The sequence below is a fragment of the Stylophora pistillata genome, chromosome 3 (assembly GCF_964205215.1).
Source record: "Stylophora pistillata chromosome 3, jaStyPist1.2, whole genome shotgun sequence".
In the NCBI taxonomy this organism is placed as follows: domain Eukaryota; kingdom Metazoa; phylum Cnidaria; class Anthozoa; order Scleractinia; family Pocilloporidae; genus Stylophora; species Stylophora pistillata.
The window spans coordinates 26,222,469-26,239,806 of NC_142521.1; the positions used below are offsets into that span (position 1 = coordinate 26,222,469).

The 17,338-nt window shown below is 38.0% G+C and overlaps 2 protein-coding genes across 2 annotated transcripts; one reads left to right on the forward strand and one right to left on the reverse strand.

Annotated features, from left to right (window-relative positions):
• Positions 1-1,237: 1,237 nt before the first annotated feature.
• Positions 1,238-5,174, reverse strand: LOC148735321 (uncharacterized). Its single transcript, XM_088752933.1, has 2 exons — positions 5,159-5,174; positions 1,238-2,723 (listed from the first exon to the last, which is right to left on the reverse strand). Exons 1-2 carry the CDS (start codon positions 5,172-5,174, stop codon positions 2,119-2,121), a joined length of 621 nt encoding a protein of 206 aa, XP_088609059.1. The 3' UTR covers positions 1,238-2,118.
• Positions 5,175-12,865: 7,691 nt separating this feature from the next.
• On the forward strand, positions 12,866-17,338 carry LOC148735322 (uncharacterized). The gene is made up of 4 exons (XM_088752934.1): positions 12,866-12,955; positions 13,106-13,139; positions 16,743-17,096; positions 17,271-17,338. The coding sequence occupies exons 1-4, from the start codon at positions 12,920-12,922 to the stop codon at positions 17,336-17,338; spliced, it is 492 nt and encodes a 163-aa protein (XP_088609060.1). The 5' UTR covers positions 12,866-12,919.

Consider the following 17,338-nt stretch of genomic DNA (forward strand, 5'->3'; position numbering starts at 1 on the left):
GCCTGAAAGAAACGGGTTTTGGACCAGTATGGGCTACGTCAGGCAGAAATAGTTAAAATAGAAGGAAGAATGAGTGCACCTTTTATGTCTTAAAAATGAAACAATTGTATGTCTATTTGCTAACTCTCTCTCATCATAAAACACCTGATTAGATGCTGGCTCAACGGAAACCAGTGGATTTTCAAAGGACTAGTTTTGGCCATTCTTCTGGTATTTTTTACGTCTTTTTGTGTGTTTATTCTCGGGAAATACCATTAATCCCTCAAATAACACCACTTTTGCATTCGCTCCTTTCCCAGAGTGAGTATTCCTTCCCCTTCTCTTGTTGTTAGAGATCTGCGATCTATTCGCCGATGTATTTGCAAGTTGAAAATCTTTTTTCACATTTGCAACTTTTTTTTTCAGTTTGTGAGCATGCTATAGTAGAATTAGCTTTGCGCATTGATACATTTGAGACATTTTTGTTAACAGAAAATGATGATTTTTGCGCGTCGTACCTCATCTCTCTACAAAGCTTTGTGATATACACCAGATAATAGCACAATAAATATTCGCTTTTATTTACGCGTACTGTTTCGTCGATATCGCTTTTAAAATGTTCTTTCGCTTTTTCCGTTTTCTTTATTTACTAACTGATGCATGTTGATCTACTTATCTCAGGAAAGGCCTAAAGAGCATTCTTGCTTTACTTCCTTTACTTGGTTTCACGTATTTGTTTGGATTCATACAGTTCAATGAAGCTTTGCGTTGTCTCTTCATTGTGCTCAACTCAACTCAGGTAAGCTATGGAGATCCTGATTATGAACGGATGTCAGTTTCTTAACTTATTAATCCTATCATGGAAAATTGTGATCGATTTATTAAGAATTAAATCATGTTTGATATTAAGTGGGGAAAATGTACAGAGATAAATTGCTTTCTAATCTATATTCCTTTGAATCTTTCCTTAGGGAGTCGTGTTTTGTGTCTTTCACTGCATACTTGATGATCAGGTACACTGAGATTATTGACAAAAAATTGCTCCATAAAGGCTTGAATGCGCAAAATGCAGTCCTAGTCCATAGATCATTTGATTTAGTGTTAAATGATGCATGATGATGTTATTTGGTATTTCCACATTTTTTTCCATAATACTCTTTGTTGGTCCCCCCCCCCCTTATTTTTTTTTTACCTCGGAGAAAATTATCATTCAAAGCTTTGAAGGGGGTATGTCTGCTCCAGTAAAGTAGATGAATAATGATAGTTAAGTATATCGCTAATGTTTTAATGCGTATTTCCTCGTAATGAACAGCAAAAGGTGTAGTTTGCAGTTTTAGGAAAAAGTTTGTTAGGACATGATTGAAACTACTATGCAAATCTAGTTTAACGGGCCTATGCCTAAATTGACCTGAATCATTGATAAAAACGCCATGGGTTGTCTCGGCACATAAAATCTTCCCAAAACTAATTTCACATTTTTTTAGATTTCGCCTAGTCGTTAAACTATCTCTGAAATCAGTTGACGAAAACTTTGAATCACTTTTTGAAAGTAAAATATTACAAAAATACAAAAAACTAGAAAACCTTAACTCAGCAACTTACAGAGACGGAAAGTTATTATTTGGTACCTGTCTACATGGTCAAGTCATTTAGTTTAAAGAATAAGAAAGTGTAGATCAATTCCATCATTGATTATTAAACTGGAGACACTCAAAATTTGATTTCTAATCGCTACTTAGAATTTTGCAATTTACATAGATTCATAAGGTTGAAGATCGTAAAATGCCATAGCAGAAACAAAAAAGCCTATTTTTATTTTCAACTTTGCCCCGAAAAAAAATTAAATAAAAGTCGATTCTTGCAAACAATGATTAATGAATGTTAAAGTAATCCTTCTTCTTAATATCCTGCTCCTGACGATGTTGCAGTCCTCATAGGAGCGTAAACGTCAAACCTGTGAAAGGGATTTGGTATGCAACATTGATAAATGAGACAAGAAATATAAGGGATAGAAACCAACGTTTCGGTGCATCTTGCGCCACTATCAAGGTTACGCAATCAATGATAAAATGCGGTTTGTGAAGAGGCTAAGTTGAAGCAAATTTGCATAAAAGAGTGCCAAGCTAATAACATGAATATTTATAACGAAGAGAATCCGACTGTAGGTACATTCAATGCTGGTTTAAGATCTTGAATACACTGCATTTCATTAACAAGGCAGTCAAAAATGTTCGTGCATTTCATGATTACATTGAAGCGTGCTAAGAAATTGTTCGGAACAGCAGTGTTATATTCTTTGGAATAATGGCTGTAAATAGATGACGCCTTTTGACGGTGTCCCTCAACGCGCGTGTGAAGGTGGCCCTTTGTGTACCCGACATAACCTGCATCGCACAGGTCACACTTGAATAGATAAGCAACGCGTTGCTGGGTTACGATGTTAGGCTTGGGCTCACGCAGGCTTAGATCTTGTTTAAGCTTGCGGCTAATAAACATGGGTTGAATGGTCTTTTGCACCTTGCTGCTAAGATCTCTCAGCTGTCGGTTGATAGACACTGCAGCATCCTGATTTTTATAGAGGATTACTATCCGGATGGCGTCATCGGTATGCTGTTTAGGGTGGTCCACTGCGACTCTCGAGGTGATAAACCTGTTGATGACAACAAGAAAAACAATGACTTTCCCTTCTTTAACTACATGGATAATATATTTCAGTGCATACACATTTTTTTTTTCCGGGGTGACTTAACAAAACACGAGTGGCATTTTGCTGTTTGTTAATGTTTTTTTCAACTCAAGAAGATTTAAGTATTCAGACTAGCTACCTTTGAATCAGCGTACGAAGATAGCCCAAAACTCTCCTGGAGTGAGGGACACTTGTTTCTGTTAAATCATTTGGGTTAATTGCCAGCGAAATAAAATTATTCTGCAATGGGAAACCCAACTCAATTTTCAACGCTTTTTTCCTCGTCAAATCCACGGTTTGGATAGCCTGCTTCATATTTCCGTCACATAGCCTAATTTCAACCAATTAAAACGCTTATCGATATGCTCACAATTATCTACATGGCTGACAAGTCAAGAGTTGGAATTTAGCAAGATGGTCGATCTTCGGTGGCGTTTGGCTTATTAGGGACTTTAAGAAACTACGACAGCGACGCCAAGGAAGACTTCGATTAAAAAATGAATTTCTACTCTTAGTTAGAATTTCAAAAATGGCTGCAGGAGCTTACTGTCAGTCATACAGCGCCACAGCTCAACTTCAGCATGACGTATAAAGTATCCGTTGAGTTCCAATTGGAAATTAAAATAATTTCGGTTTCGGTTCGCAGACGACCCAAATTTTGGCGATTTCACGTTGTTGTTTTGCATAGGACGGCTAAGAAATGTACAAAGTTTCAAAACACACATGCTGAGCTATTGTTCTGCCGATTAGATCTCTTGTTTTTCCACGTCCTCGTTGCCGTCGCCGTCGTGGTTTCTTAAGGTCCCTATTAGGGAACTTAAGAAACGACGACGAAGGGACGACGACGACGCTTTACATCCGAGAAAGACTGGACCGAGGATTTGGTTTTCGGAGGGAAAATTTGAAGGTTAAGCGGACGGTCTTGCGGGAAGACGACGGCATCTTAAGTCATTATGAATTTTGTTTGGCTATGGCGTTCAAAGACTTACGTAATTCGTTTATAATATGCTAGGACGATGGTTTCATTGATGACGGACGAAGAATTTGTTCTTCTTTACGACTTTTATTCTTCGAAAGACCTTGATTTTCCTTACGATGTTTACGCACCGTTTGACCTCGACGAAGTTGAATGTCAAAGAATCAAACAAATAATAAAAGAAATAGGTGCTAATTTGGTGCAAACGTTTCTCAGAAAAGTTTTCGAAGTACACGGCTGTCAGTAGCCTACGTTTTCTCGGATTCTTCTGCCAGGCACTAGGTAGCCACGTAAACACTACTCGCCAAATGCGCCCCTGTAAAATGAGCAAAAACTTCGAAATTCAATCTGAGACGATCTCTTCGACATAAAAACGATCTATTCGACATATAAGAAGACTCTTAGAGGCACACAGCTTCGAAAAATCAGTTGAAATCCGCTAAAAAGAGCTACAAGGACACAGGTTTTACTTACGTTTTCCCCAGAACCGCTTTCTTCTACAAATTTCGTCGTCGACGAACCGTGGACGACGAAATCACAAACAGAGACAAGCGTAGCACGTGCATTTGTGCAAATCCAACCTCCGGTCGTCGTCGTCGTCTTATTTCGTCATCGTATCTTAAGTTCCCAAAAGGCGGATTCATGCTGACGTTATTGTTTACATTTTTGCTCATTTGCATACGGCTTTGCGTAAAGAACGATGCATGTTAGGTACAAATTGACTTCAGGCAGCTAAAGAGCTAGAAAACCTTAGCACATAGTGAAATTTTGAGCTCTTTGGGTGTAATATTCAAGGAGAAATAGTCCATCAAAAACTGCAAAATTTCTGGGTGGCAAAAGCGCTAATGAGCTCATACATTCTATGTAAAATTTTGAGTTTTTAAACCCGTGTTGCACAAAAAGTATTCAATGCATCAGGCTCGTATTCATTGGCCGAGTTAATCGTACTTTGACCTTTCGATATTCAGAGCCGATTTATTTTTAGCTCCATCAGAAACTGAATTGCTTATGCTAATGAGGCAAATATTGTAAACAAGGATTCCCCTATTAACAAGAGGTTTTCTGAAAATACGTTTTGAAACTTCCACTCTATCCCAGTACTGACCGGTGCCTTCTTCTATTTACAACATATTCAGTAGATACGCACGACAGCTTTGAAAACAGCTTGACAAATTGGAAATTTTTGAATCGGATCATTAATAAAACTAGGTTTGCGAACGAAATCCAAGATCTGAAAGTTATCTGTGGATAATTGGCTTTTATTCTCAAAGCGGCGTTACAATACAGTTTTCCACCATGTCTTTTCATGACGAAACTACCAAAACTACGTTACTTCATAGTCTGACGAATGAACTTGTTGATAAATGATAAATGCAAAATTTGTCGGGCCATACACACTGTTTACGTAACGGTGTCAAAATGAAATTAATAATTCGAGTAACAGCCTTAATGGGCGGATGTCCTGCTTGCATAACGAGAACGTTTACAGCGGTGTAATTATTTAAATATGTACAAACCTTTGAGTTCATCCATCGTGGCAGCTTGAAGACAACGATGGCAAAGTTTCTGTTACTTTTCATTGCACTCCAGGCTAGTGCTTCATAGAAATGTCTTTAACAATGTAGAATTTTTACAGCAAATATGGATGATGGCCACAAGATAATCTTTTAAACTCTCTAACAGGTTAACCGAGACATTTTTAAGTCTCTCTTAATTCACTTTTAACAGGAATTCGTCTTTGTTGCTGAAAGCTTCGAAAATCGTAAGTACTTATATGTTTCCGTTTTCATTTGTGATTAGTTTTTGCGCGTGCGTTATCTTATTGAGGTCTACTGATACAATGGGATGGGAAACCTGTTAGAAGGGGTGCTACTTCGCCAATTTTAATCTGGGCACGGACGTTGTCGTATCGGTGTAACACATTAGTGAAGCAACTTGTAAGATTAATCATGCTGTTATGAAACTCAAAACAAAGTTTTCCCTAAAACGTTGTATCATCGGTGGAAAAAATTCCGAAGAAAGGCGGATTATAATAATATGTGTTAATAGACGGCCAATGCTCCAACAGAAATGGTTTTCGCGTCTGTTTTTTTTCGATTCCTTGTTTGTGGATGATTGTGCTCTGTCCTTTGACAAGAGGAATGGTTTTCCCATCTGAATTTGTTGATTCCATGTTTACCAAACTCTTGCTTTAAAGCCGATAACTTCGCGTTCAAGAACACTTTTTATTTTACAAAACAATTTATCAGTAAAACAACTAATTGCCTTTCTGCTAGACTGGCATTTAACCATATTGCTAATTCTACCCACTATGACATCTCGTCTGATGAAAACTCGTTTCGATTACCTTGTTCACAAAACTGCAGGTTACCTGTCAATAATTATCTGTCAAGAATGCGGTATATTTTTTATCACCATTTGCCCTCGATGTCATAGGCACCTCAATAGTGACAGCCCAGACCACTCAAGACGTTTTTAATTTGACAAGTTTTCCCGTTTTTGTGATAGTGCTCAAGAAGTTAACGCTTAAATTTGAGGGATAATCTCCGGAAACAGTGTCCGGTGTCAAAAATTCCAGCGGTCTCAAAGTAAAGTCAGGCTAATTCGTATTTCCTGCTATGTCTTATTTGAGGCCGATTCTCCAGGCTTTTACCAGTTCATCTTTTGTAGCCCCAAATGCAATGATGACTCACAAAAGTTCCCTGATATATATTTCTTGCAATCATGCTCTAAATATCTTGGATAAGCAACAAAGATAGGAGATCAGAAGTTGTTTTGCGCGAGGCTCGTAAATTTCGATTAGTTTCTAATTTGATGCCGATGATGTTCCAATGTTTAGATGGCACATATGCATTTAAAATGCAAGTTTGAATTTAAAGTGTCTTTGAGTAGATTATTCCTTTTTATCCTAAGGCTACCCACCCAACGGAGTAGACAAAACAAATTATTGTTTGTGGCCCTCTCTTACTTTGTAGCTATTCAACAAAGATAGTTCTCGGTTAGTAGACAGTTTTTCACGGTAGCGGTTTTTTTTCAGGATCGGAGCCGCAAAACACTGCAAGTACTCGCGTTTTAACATACCGAGAAGAAAGAAAACAATTTTTCGCAAATCTAGTCAGTAATTCTCCGAAATCATCGCTTAGCCATGATAAAAGATCTTTACCTGATTTAGCTTGTTCGAACAAGATATCATTCTATTGTTTTTTGCGTCCGTCCCCTCGCTCCAAAAAAGAGATTGAAACAGAAAACTTCAGTCAACATCCAGCGTTGTAGTACGTTACTGACCTGCCGGTGTGTTTAATACTGTACCTTAACAGGAGGAGAAGTCAGCTTGAGTTCAACTTCGACTGAGAAAGCCGAAAATGTAGAAGTTCTGTGAATATTGATTATTGTTTAAGAAAAAACCAGAATTTCCGATACTAGAGAGTTTAATTAATTCAGAGTGGATTTTCTATTTTGGTTCGAAGGTGCTTAAGAGTTATGTACTGACTGCAAATGAAATACTAATGTTCATCTTCAAACAAGCGTTGATAAAGAAAAAAAAAAGAGAAACTCTCCCAGGCATGTGTAATTTAGGGAAATACATGTAACTCCTGTGTCTTTGTTTGATGATTTGTTTTCTTTTTTTGTCACCAGTCTTGTTTGAGAGAAAACTGCGATTGTTTGTCTTGAGAAATAGATAAAGACTAGTGATGATGTCACTTAAGAACTGTTGGTACCATTCCTGCTTACTAGAGGTTTCCTGTCCAGTCAGAGGTTTGATGCCTTGCCACCATTTCTTGGGGTTAGTTTCAGCCAGACGTCCACTTTGGGGTTATAATAAGAGCCCTTCGCTGTTTTAATAGCGCCAGGGACTCTATTCCGTCACAGCCTATAGACTGGCGAATCTTTCCCATATGTAATAAATGCTTCTTGTCAATTGTTAATCAAAGATTTCAATTTTCATCCAAGGTTTATCATATACCTAGGTTTTTACTGTTTTCCATGGAAAAAAGTTTCAATAGCTGAACGAAGTTCCTGAGAGAATACCTCAAACTTAGAAACACATGAGGTAGCATTGTAAACTTGGGTCCAATCCTTAGTTGTAATCCAGGATACAAACTCTCTCCATTTGCTTGCGCGGTACTGCCTTCTGCGAACTTTTTGTACAGAATCATGTCAAGGTGGAAGTTTAACAGTTGAGCACACTAGGACGGTGTAGTGTTCCGATGAGCCAAGCTTCGGTATCCTCTGAGGATCGAAGATGTGGGGTCTATCAGTGAAAAATCATTCAAGTATCCCAGAGTCTCTTGTGTTGAATTGAACTAGCTACTTCAGGTGATTAGGTCAAGAAATAGAGTCAGAGCGCAAGCCGGTTGAAGCCGGTTTTCCTCTTTATGTTTCGACAGATACGTATCCATTGTATTTTGCATATAATCCCAAAGAGTAACATTTTCCTCTTCACAATTAGCGGTTGAATGATAAACAACTGCCAGAATAATTATGCAAATTCTTTGCGGGGGTGATTGCGATCTTAATTGTACCCAGATAGATTCCAATTTCTCTTGTTCCATTTCTACTGATCGCTTACTCGGAATTTCCTCCTTGCTGTATACGCAGCAGCCACCGGATTAGTATTTCTCAATGATAACAAGAATCTAGGTAGCGAGACAGCCGAATGTTGCGAATGTTGCGAATGGCGACTTGATGCAATTCGTCTACCTTGTTCGATAAGTTGCGAATGTTTGTAGCTAAAATAGAAGGGACTCTGTAAGACTTTGCGTGCAGGACTCTCTTCATGTAGGACTGATCTCTGCCACGCGAGACTGTCGCAGAGAGGACGCGGTTGGTGATTCTCATTTTAATTTGTTCCTTCGGGGAGATGGTAACTCAATGAACTCAACAGGATATATCCACGCCGGTTAACATACAGATAAAGGCAAAAAGGTTGTCCCATTCGCAAACTGTAAACAACAACTACTATAGTCCAACCTCGTGGTTATCAACTTGTGACTCCGTTTCAATATATACACGAACATAGCTCGGGCGTTTCTTATAAATTACGATGACTGTGAAATACAGATGAATAAAGGGGGTAAGTTTCAAAAGAAAGTGTGGCGCGTGGGTAGGGGTAGCAAGGTAATTTGGTTTTATTAACTGGGTTGATACTGTGAATTGACCTCCGTAAAGGATTTCGAAGCTGACGTTTCGAGCGTTAGCCCTTCGTCAGCGGAGCGTTTGGCGAAGGCTAACGGCCGAAATGTCAGCTTTGAAACCCTTTACGGTGGTCAATTCACATTATCAACTCAGTTGATAAAACCAAATTATCAATTACAGACTGATTCTCCACGTTCCAGTGTTAGTAGAAGAATAAACGTGTCATAAGCATGTTCATGAAAACTCGAAGCTAACCCGAGCATCGAATTATCTTACTAGAGATTTTGGGCGAGGAGAAAATCGCACCATGTTTTGTAAGGCATATCACTTCCTGCAGTTCGAATTGAGTAGAAAGCTTGAAGGCATAGGATGACGACCAAACAATGCTGTTCGCAGTGGAAATAAGTCCATGAAACCAGCGAGTTTGTTTGTAACACATCTTTGACGGGTTCTTGCATGACAATATTGTCAAAATAAAATTACCGCGACAAACTCACTTGTAAACATGAACCTCGCTGACTCAACCTCAATAGAGGTTTTACACAGCAGCCATGTTGGATGGCAGGAACAATAGATTATTTTACCCATGGGGAAAAAAAAATCTTTCTTATGCAAAATATTTTCATTGTTTTGCCATCCAACATGGCTGCTGTGCAAAACCTCTATTTCATCTTAATCTTCGGAAAGGCCACGAATTCAAATCCTATGGTAAAACCATTCAAGCATCTTCGACATAGGAGCGAATCTCTCAAACGAACAACCTAAGAGTGAATGATGTAAGCTTGCTTGTAATTTCGCCGCTGGGTATTATCTAAAAACTTTCTAGGCAAAATGCTTCTTTTCCTTTTACCCACGACTAAATTAAACAACGAAACGAAAGTATCAAAAGAGGTTTCTCAAGACATAAAACTGTAAAAACGAACGATAAAATCCGACGTTTAATTTCGGAGTAGTCGTGACTCCATTATCAAGGAAAATATGAACGATCATGCAAATTGCAACATATAAAGCGTTTTAGGCGCGAAGAATTAACATAAGAGGGTGCGAAGATCATAAAAATATTATAGAAATAGTTTCGCACGAATGGAAACGAAAGAAAAAAAATTTGGCGACTACAAACACTCTGAGTGTTGCTTGAGCGATGAACCGGCGCGAAGGTTTTTACTGAAAGGACGAATGCCAGATAATTTTTCTGCAACGTCATTTAATTTTTTGTCTGCATCAAAACTATGAGTTATAAACAGAAAATCGTATCAAATGAAAGAAAATTGAATTTTCTGGGGCATCAGCTTGGAAAAAAACTCAGATAAGACTCAACTTACCTCTCCACCTTTTCACGTCCTTCCTCGGGTTTTTCGTAGTTCACTTTCTCCGTGTTGTTAATTTTTTTCAGTCCATTTTCCTTAGGGTCTTTATCATTTCTTCTCCCGGTACTCTCCGTTAGAATTTCGCCTTTTTACTCAATTTATTTTTTTTTTTTTCTTTTGCTTTCTTCTTCCCCGTGTTTCTGTCTACTTGGTCGAGTCCTTTCCCACCCTCGTTCGCGTCGCTGACGACTCGCTCTGCGCTTTGGCTTCTTTCCTCTATTTTCCGTCTCGGTTCACTTAAACCCTGTTTCCACAACTTTGATTTGGGATAAATTCCTCAGTTGACATAGCTTTTTCTACCGATATCGTTGCTTTGTAAGGTGATATAAAAACGAAAATTACCGGAAAATAATGGCTTAAATCGACTCAATCAGCATGATTTTCCTCTGAAAAAAAGCGCCCACGCGGGCTTGACGTCAGGCAGCCCACATGAAGCCCTTGTGTTATGCCAAACTTTTTTGCGCCTGGAGACCGCACCTGGAGACCGCACACGAGTATACGCACTTCACCAGGCTGCTTTGATGTACGCCAGTGCAAGCGCACCCGATTTCTCAGTCGCACATATAACCTTACCCCTTTTTTTTACCTGGGGGTTCCCCTCTGAATAATTATGCCAAGATTAGTGCCCTCAATTGAACAGTTCGTTCGTGCTATAAGTAGCACCTTGTACAAACGGTCGGTCGTACGGTCACGTGGAAACCAAAATTCTTCAGGCTTGATAGGTTACCATTGTATTTTTTTAGAAAATTACACTCTTCTTCCTTATGAAATTTGAATAGAAAACCGCCTCTGGTTTACAAAGCACTTACTTGACATCCTTAGAAACCAAAAGGAAAACTTGTCTTGAAGTTTCGATAATTATCGGCATACCCACTCGATGTCTCCCTTGATCTGAGAATGGCATTTTATACTGTGGACCATAACATGGTTTTTCTTCTTGTTTGAGTAACAATAAGCTAACCTGTAAATTCGGTTGCAGTAAATCAGCCTAGAGGTTTCTTAACTTTGTTGTTCCACAGGGAACTATTTAAGGCCCCCTTCATTCTCGTTATATCATAAAAATGATTTACTCGGTTGTCTACATCACTCACAACTATCTAGAATCAGCTAAATTCGTTCGAAATGCTGCTAAATCAATTTACAATAAATTGTTTCATTGATAGTCTACTGTGTAGTTGTGAGGTTGACCACTGATGGAGGCAATAACCGGACAAGAATCTAACCATTATCTTGCAGATCCAATTTCGTTGAAAGCCTCGACCAGTCGTCTGTCTTTTTGAAAAAAAAAATTAAATAAGAAGGGGAATTATCTAAAAATCAACTGACTTTAATATCTATCCACCTAAATGACTGAGGCATAGATGGGGGAATTAAGAAAATTGTCTGAAACCACATCAACCATACCTAATGTAATGTTCGCTCTGAGGAGGGCACAAAACATAATCATACCTAAGAACATAAAACGGTATTATTGCTATTATAATCACTTCTCGTGACTTTTGGGAGATAGGAACTAAATCAAATAACAAAACAGCCTGAACAATCAGGTGAGCGTGCAAGCGGCTAAAAATACATTTTTGCCCGCAAATACCCAATAAATTGAAAGTAATGTAAATAAACGGAATTTTTGTGAAAATTCTCACCGTCATTTGATGGAGGGTCTTAATGGGGTTAAGCGTCAACCGTCAAATGGCCAAAATATTAACCATTAACCGTCATAAACGCAATATTTTTACCGTCAACTGTCAAAACAAGCAAGCAAATTGTTAGCTGTCAAATGTCTTAGATATCTTTAATTAAGAACTAAACGATAGCCTTAATTGGGGTCAAGTTCTGTTGTGTATGAATAAAAGTTTGATATATCACAAAAATACATTTATGTCCTTAATTTCTATTCGCGAGTAAAACTGGTTAGCGACAGAACTGACTTCCGGTGTAGAAACCCTTCCGGTGACGTAAAACGTAAGTCATTTATTTATAAAAGTGTTAAAAGTTAACCGTCCTTCACAAACGCGTCATTATGTAAAATTACAGCCAAATTCGCGCGTTTAATTCGTTTTATAAACGACATTCCAAAAAATTAACCGTCAATTGACCTAAAATTTAGCCGTCAACCGTCAGTAGGGCTCATTTTTAACCGTCAACATTACCCCCCCCTTCCATTGAGACCCTCTTGATTGACTAACAGATTAGGGCGGTCAGCCACCATTTTCTGCTGTCGGTGGCGGCTGGCATTGCTGCTGGAATTCTTCCCAACAAAACGTTCTCCGAAAAAACTTTTAAACCGCGGTTGATTTAAAACTTTGTCCAAACTCCAACCGTTGTTTTTTCACTGAAAAAGTTGTTTTTTAAATGTTCTTTAAATTCAAACAATAGGTTCCACAGCCTTGTAACAGCTTGACAATTTTGAATGCTTTTTGCCTCGGGTCATGAATGGTTTTTTTTATTTTACGCATTACTCATCCATCCAGGTTTGCGAGAGGGATCCAATATCTAAGAAAAATTTGGTTGAGTAATTTGTATTTAACATTAAAGCAGCTTTGCAATAAATTTTCCAATGTATCTTCCCAACTGTCAACAGTATTTTACTTGATCCAGCTGAAATTTTGAATGATTGACATATGCAAAACGATATCAAACTGAAATTAGTCACTGAAGTAGCAGCCCACACGGGACCACTTTTTGTCTGCATAATGAAAAAAGCCGACAGAAGTGTAATCGTTTAAATGTGTACAAAACTTTGGGTTCATCTGAAGTGGCACCTTGAAGAAAACGATGACAAAGTTTTTGTTCCTCTTCATCGCACTTAAGGTATGTTCTTCGCGAGCTCTTTAAGGAAACGTCTCCAACAAAGTAGAGTTGTTAAGAGTAAGGCAAACATGGATGATGGTCAGTGAATGATCTTTAAACATTCTAAGAGGTTAGTCGATGCATTATTAAGTCTTAATTCATTTTTAACAGGAATTCATCCTTGTTGCTGAAAGTCTCGTAAATCGTAAGTGCTCATTTGTTTAGCTTTTAATTTGTGAAAATTTTTATGTGTGCATTATCATATTGAGCTTATAACCAAAAGCATTTCTATATGAAACCTGTTTGGGGAAGAATTTCCTCGCCAATTTTAATCAATGCATGGACGTTGTCGTATCTATATAACACAATAATAAAAAGAACTCGTAAGATTCATCATGCTGTTATTAATCGGAAAAGAGAGATCATTCTAAAACGTTCTATCAGAGCTAAAAACAGGCCTAAAAAGTGAAAAACGAGTTTTGAAAAATTTCCTCCATTTCCGTTTTTGACTTTTCGTTCAGTTATCATCCCTTTGCAGAAAATAGATTTCATTTAAGCGGAAAATAAAGAACAAAGGAGGGTAGATTACGGAACCGTTTGACGAAGTCAGTAACGATCGTGAACTTAATTCTTAGAATAAGGGAAGTCTTTAATTGTCTTAATCACTTGTTTCGTAATATCAACGCAGACTCTATACCTTAAACAGGAACGCGGCAGAATTTTGTAATTCTGTCGACCAGAAACTGCTTTTTTTTTTCTTTGTACTACGTGATAAAAATGAGGCCGGAGGAAAGCGGATTCTTTAATTTGCGGTAAAAGATGACCAGTGCTCTGTCTGTTCACAAGAGATATGGTTTTCTCAAATGAAATTGTGGACACATTAATCAAACTCTTCCCTTGGAGCTGATAAATTCACGCACAAGGACACTTTTTATTTTACTATAAATAAGTCATCAGTAATTACCACTTGCGACATCTCATCTCATCTCATCTCATATATAAAGACTCATTTTTTAGGGCTCGACAAGTTAGCAAGTTAGCATCTCTGGCATAATTTGTGGTGTTATCTCCAGAAATAGAGCCAAAGTTCCGGCTTTCTCAAAGTAAAATCGGGCTAATTCGAATTTACTCCCCGCCCCCCTCCCCCACCATGCAATGATTACTTTAACTGCCATGGAATCATGTATTGCTGACATTAGTTGGTAGATGCAAACAGACAAGTTAAAACTGAGTGCAGATAAGACAGAATGTCTTCTGATTGGAACGCGACAACAACTTCAGAAAGTCAGTAACATCAGCATCTTATCGGTTGGCGACTCCAAAATTGCTCCATCATTTGAAGTTCGAAACTTAGGAATCTGGTTTGATTCGAAGATGAGTATGCTTAGTCATATTAACAGAACTTGCTCATCCGCATTCTATCATCTTTCAACTTCAGAAAGTCAGTAACATCAGCATCTTATCGATTGGCGACTCCAAAATTGCTCCATCATTTGAAGTTCGAAACTTAGGAATCTGGTTTGATTGGAAGATGAGTATGCTTAGTCATATTAACAGAACTTGCTCATCCGCATTCTATCATCTTTACAACATACGTAGAATTAGGAAATATCTAAGTAGTTCAGTTACCGAAACATTGGTTCATGCTTTTATAACCAGTAGAATAGATTATTGTAACAGTCTACTATATGGCCTCCCGAATTCACATATCATGAAACTCTAACAGATATAGAGTGCCGCAGCTCGGTTGGTCACTGGATCACCAAAATACTTCCATGTTACGCCATTACTTTTCCACCTTCATTGGCTCCCGATTAGTTACCGTATGAGGTTTAAGATTCTCCTTTTGACATTTAACTGTTTATATGGTCTAGCCCCTAACCATTTGACTGATTTAATTAGCATCAAAAAGCGATCCAGGTACTCTCTTAGGTCAAACGAGCCTTTATTACTTGAATTATCAAGCACCAGGACCCGTCCAATCCTTGGTGATCGTGCCTTCCTTCTCTGGAATGCATGACCTTCGACAATTCGTAACATAAAGACATTGGACACTTTCAAGACTGCTATCAAAACTCATTTTTTTAATACTAGCTTTCAAATAGATTTTTATTTTTACTCATGTTTCTTATTCACTTAGCTAGGCTATTGTTCTCTTTGAGTGCAGAGACTCGTAGGTTCCAATAGGTTCTTATATCTTAGTTACTTTTGCCATAATTTTATCTTATTGTGAAGCGCGACTGAATATATTCATATAGAGGTCTGCGCTATATAAATGTAAATTATAATTATTATTATTATTATTATTATTATTATTATTATTAAAGTTCTCCAGCAATCATGCCTAGAACATCTTGGACAGGCCACAACGATAAGAGACTAGAGGTTGTTTCATAGATGTCGATCACAAATAGATCAGTTTCTAATTTGAGAACACCGATTATGTTTAAATCTTTTGATGCCATATTTAAAATTCAAGTTTGATTTTTAAGTGTCCTCCAGTAGGTTATTTCTTTTTCGCTGTACACGCGAGCGGAATAGAAGAAGGAAATCGTTGTTTGTGACCGGCTTTTTTACTTTGTAACTATTCAACAAACATAGTTTTAGTGAAAGACTTATCCAGCAGTAGTGAAAAGTGTTTTTTTTCCAGAACCGGAGCCACAAAATATTGGAAGCACGCTCTTTCGTAAATTTATTCAGCAATTCTCCGAAATCATGTCTTGGCCATAGTAAAAGATCTTGACCTGATTTAGCTTGTTCGAGCAGGATACCATTCGAAGGTAGCTTGACTCCAACTTCGACTGAGAAAGCCGAATGTCGAAGTTCTACGAATAATAGATATTGTTTAAGAAAAAAAGCAGAATGTGCGTTACTATGTGAAAACTGGATTTTGCCTTCACAAATAAACGGATGGACGGGGAAATTTCAATAAACTTCCTCTGGGAAAAGGTTTTCCTGGGGCCGGGATCTATTACGGCTGTTGAGTATCCTTGAGACAAGGACTAACAACAGTAAGGTTGGTTCCAACGTAGATTTATTCTGCAAACGCTACTGAATTGACGTGGTCCTAATTTGGCCTGACTTGGCTTGACCAGAACTGGCTACATGGCTGAGTTTCTCCTGGCCAGAGCTGGCTCGAACAAAGAAAGCTTTTCAAAACAGCTCTATTTAAGCCTAATGTACAAAGCATTAGGTAATGCTATGAATTATCTAAAGAATCACGTAATCTACTACAACGATTGGCTAGGCAGGAATTAGTCACTTTCGAAAAGCTCTGGTGGATAACAGCTACACAAAAGGACATGACAGGAGACGGTTACAGTTTAACACTAATTATAGTTATGATCTAATAACAACTTTTTACGGTTGACTGAATAGGAACTGGTAGCATTTGCGTTTTGCTGAGCTTAGCAAGATCTCACAGTTTCTACGTTGAATTTTATATATTTTTAGCGCTATTTCGGGTCAAAGGTGCTTCCATCGAAATAGGTTTTAAGTCATGTACTAACTGCAAAAGGTAATTAATGGTCATGTTCAGACAAATGTTGTTGGAGAAAGGAAAGAGAAATTCATTCACGCATGTGTGATTTGAGGAAATGAATGTAAGCCTTATGACTTAGTTTAATGATTTGTTAACAGTCTTGTTTAAGAGAAAACTGCAAGAATTTGTCTTGACAAATAGACCATATTGCTGTTTAACTGAACAAGTGTACAACCGCTCTACTTATAGCTTAAATTGGACATCCGTATCAAGGGAAACCAGTTGAATAGTTTTTAGTCATAGCAAAATACCACTTTTCTTTTTCAGCTGGTTCCTTTATAATAAAGAGAGGCGAATTTCTTGAAATTAACACAACTGCTCCGTCCATTAACTGCAGTTCGGGTGCTAATTACAACTCAACACTTCAGGAAAGAAGCTCTCCACATGGCAGCCATCTTGTTGCTCACATAGAGTTCAGTGGTAACATTGAGTTCTGGAACGGGTCAACAGTTCAAGTGTTCGGGAAGTATGCTCTGAGTTTAAAGAGTCAGAGTGGAAACATCTCGATACACACTGATGTGAACATGACTTGTGGGGAGAGAGTGTTTGATACAACATGTCTTGGTGGATTTACACAGAATTCTACTGGAGAGATGGTCATATGGTCAAAATTTTACCCAGGTGAGACGCGCTTTGAATGCCTTAAGTTTTTGCTCTGAGAATAGACAAAGCCGGAAAAGTCTAATTCTCCGTCGAAATTATTAAGTCGACCTTTGCATTTAAACCTTGTGATACAGATGCCTAAAGAACTTTATCTAATGACAAATCTAAATTTGAAAATCATCAATTTTGAAGGCTGTCAACAAATCGATTTGAGCACTAATGGGACAGTTTATGCGTCATCTACTCGCCAGTTGGACTAA